Source organism: Mus caroli, chromosome 4 (assembly GCF_900094665.2).
Source record: "Mus caroli chromosome 4, CAROLI_EIJ_v1.1, whole genome shotgun sequence".
In the NCBI taxonomy this organism is placed as follows: Eukaryota; Metazoa; Chordata; class Mammalia; order Rodentia; family Muridae; genus Mus; species Mus caroli.
Window position 1 is genome coordinate 79,449,057 of NC_034573.1, and position 1,659 is coordinate 79,450,715.

The 1,659-nt window shown below is 36.0% G+C and overlaps 1 protein-coding gene across 1 annotated transcript in view; it reads right to left on the reverse strand.

Annotated features, from left to right (window-relative positions):
• Haus6 (HAUS augmin like complex subunit 6) overlaps positions 1 to 1,659 on the reverse strand; it is a 30,005-nt gene that overhangs the window by 17,624 nt on the left and 10,722 nt on the right. The window contains 2 exon segments of the mRNA XM_021161205.2: positions 729 to 777; positions 1,200 to 1,265. Of these exon segments, the coding sequence (XP_021016864.1) occupies positions 729 to 777; positions 1,200 to 1,265 (115 nt within the window).

Below are 1,659 nucleotides of genomic sequence, written 5' to 3' on the forward strand. Positions count from 1 at the left end.
AAAACAAAACAAATAAAAGATGAAATAACTAAGTAGGATTCAGTCAGAAAAAAGCTAACCAGAGCGGGCGAGAAGCAGTCACACACATGCTTCCTTTTCAAAGCAAAGGAAAGTGAGTGTACACACACACTATGGACTTGGTCTCCCTTGAAAGCAAGGGAGTGTTTTTTTAAATAATATTTTTTCTATTTCATTTTTTAACATTTTATCATTGTTTTACATGTATGTATCTTTTGTCTCCGTGTATGCCTATATACCAGATTCACCCACTGCTAGCTAAGACCAAAACAGGACATCAGGTTTCCTGGGACAGGAGTTACACATGATTGTGAGAAGCTATGAACCAAACCTAGGTCTTCTGGAAAAGCAGCCAATGCTCTTAACCACTGAGCCATCTCTCCTGCTGTTTCCTATGTTTTTTACATAACATTTTGCCCTCATATGCTACAGATTCATTACAGAGAACTTAGAAAAACACACAAAAAACAAAACTTTCCATCAATGCCCTACGGTTAACATTTTGTTATCTCCCATGTATGGCTATGTATATATGTAATCTATATTTTTAAACAGAACTAAAGTTATTATATATGTTCTTTGTTGCTGTGTCTCACTTAGAATTACATTATCAGGATTCTGAAATATACTGATCTAGAAAAATGCTAACATTGATACCCTACAGAGCTGTTCACAATAAACATATCCCCTGCTATTAAAAAATGCCTCACCTTTTGAATCTTCTCTTGTGTATTACTCTTGTCATCATATGGCTCCATTCTAATAAAAAAAAATTAAATGATTGGTTTCCTCATAAAAAATTCACATGGTTAATTTTACATCCAAGAAACCAATTGGTCTACAAACTACAAAAAGGCATTTCAGTTAAAAAATAGTCAATGTCCAGCTGTCAAGTGAGTGTAGTGGTACAAGCCTTTAATCTGAAGCTCAGAAGGCAGACACAGGCAGATCTCTTATAGCCAGGGCTACAAACATAGTAAGATCTGTTTAAAAACAAAGAACTCAAACAGTACAATAATAATTTTTAGAATTTTATTAAAAGTAAGGGAAAAAATGTTCTAGTCCTAGCATCAACAAGTAATGACATATCATTCTATTTCTATTTTTAGTAGTCTCATCACTTGTAAAATTCAAAATTTAAACTTTATGTAAGGTCTATTCCAGCTCTAAAAGTCACTTGCCTTTTAATTTGGTTCTGTAGACTCGTGCACTCTGATCTTGCATTTCGTACTTGCTTAACAGACAAACTGTAAGAAACAACAGAAAAGAACATTCCCATTACAACTAACTGGTATGCCCCACTTGTTTCTTTTATTTTCTCATCTTTACTGTGTTTTAACAGTAAAAATTCAAGGGACTTGAAGCAAGATGCTTCTTCAGAGAGGTAAAGCACTCGCCTCCAAGCCTGACCACCTGAGTCCAATACCCAGACCATACAGCAGATGAGAAACAACTTTCAAAAGTTGTCCTGACTTCCACTGACACAGTATGAAGCACACACACACAATACATGCTTATTTTTACATGTAAAAGTAAAGATACAGGGCTGGTGAGATGGCTCAGTGGGTAAGAGCACCCGACTGCTCTTCCGAAGGTCCAGAGTTCAAATCCCAGCAACCACATGGTGGCTCACAACCATCC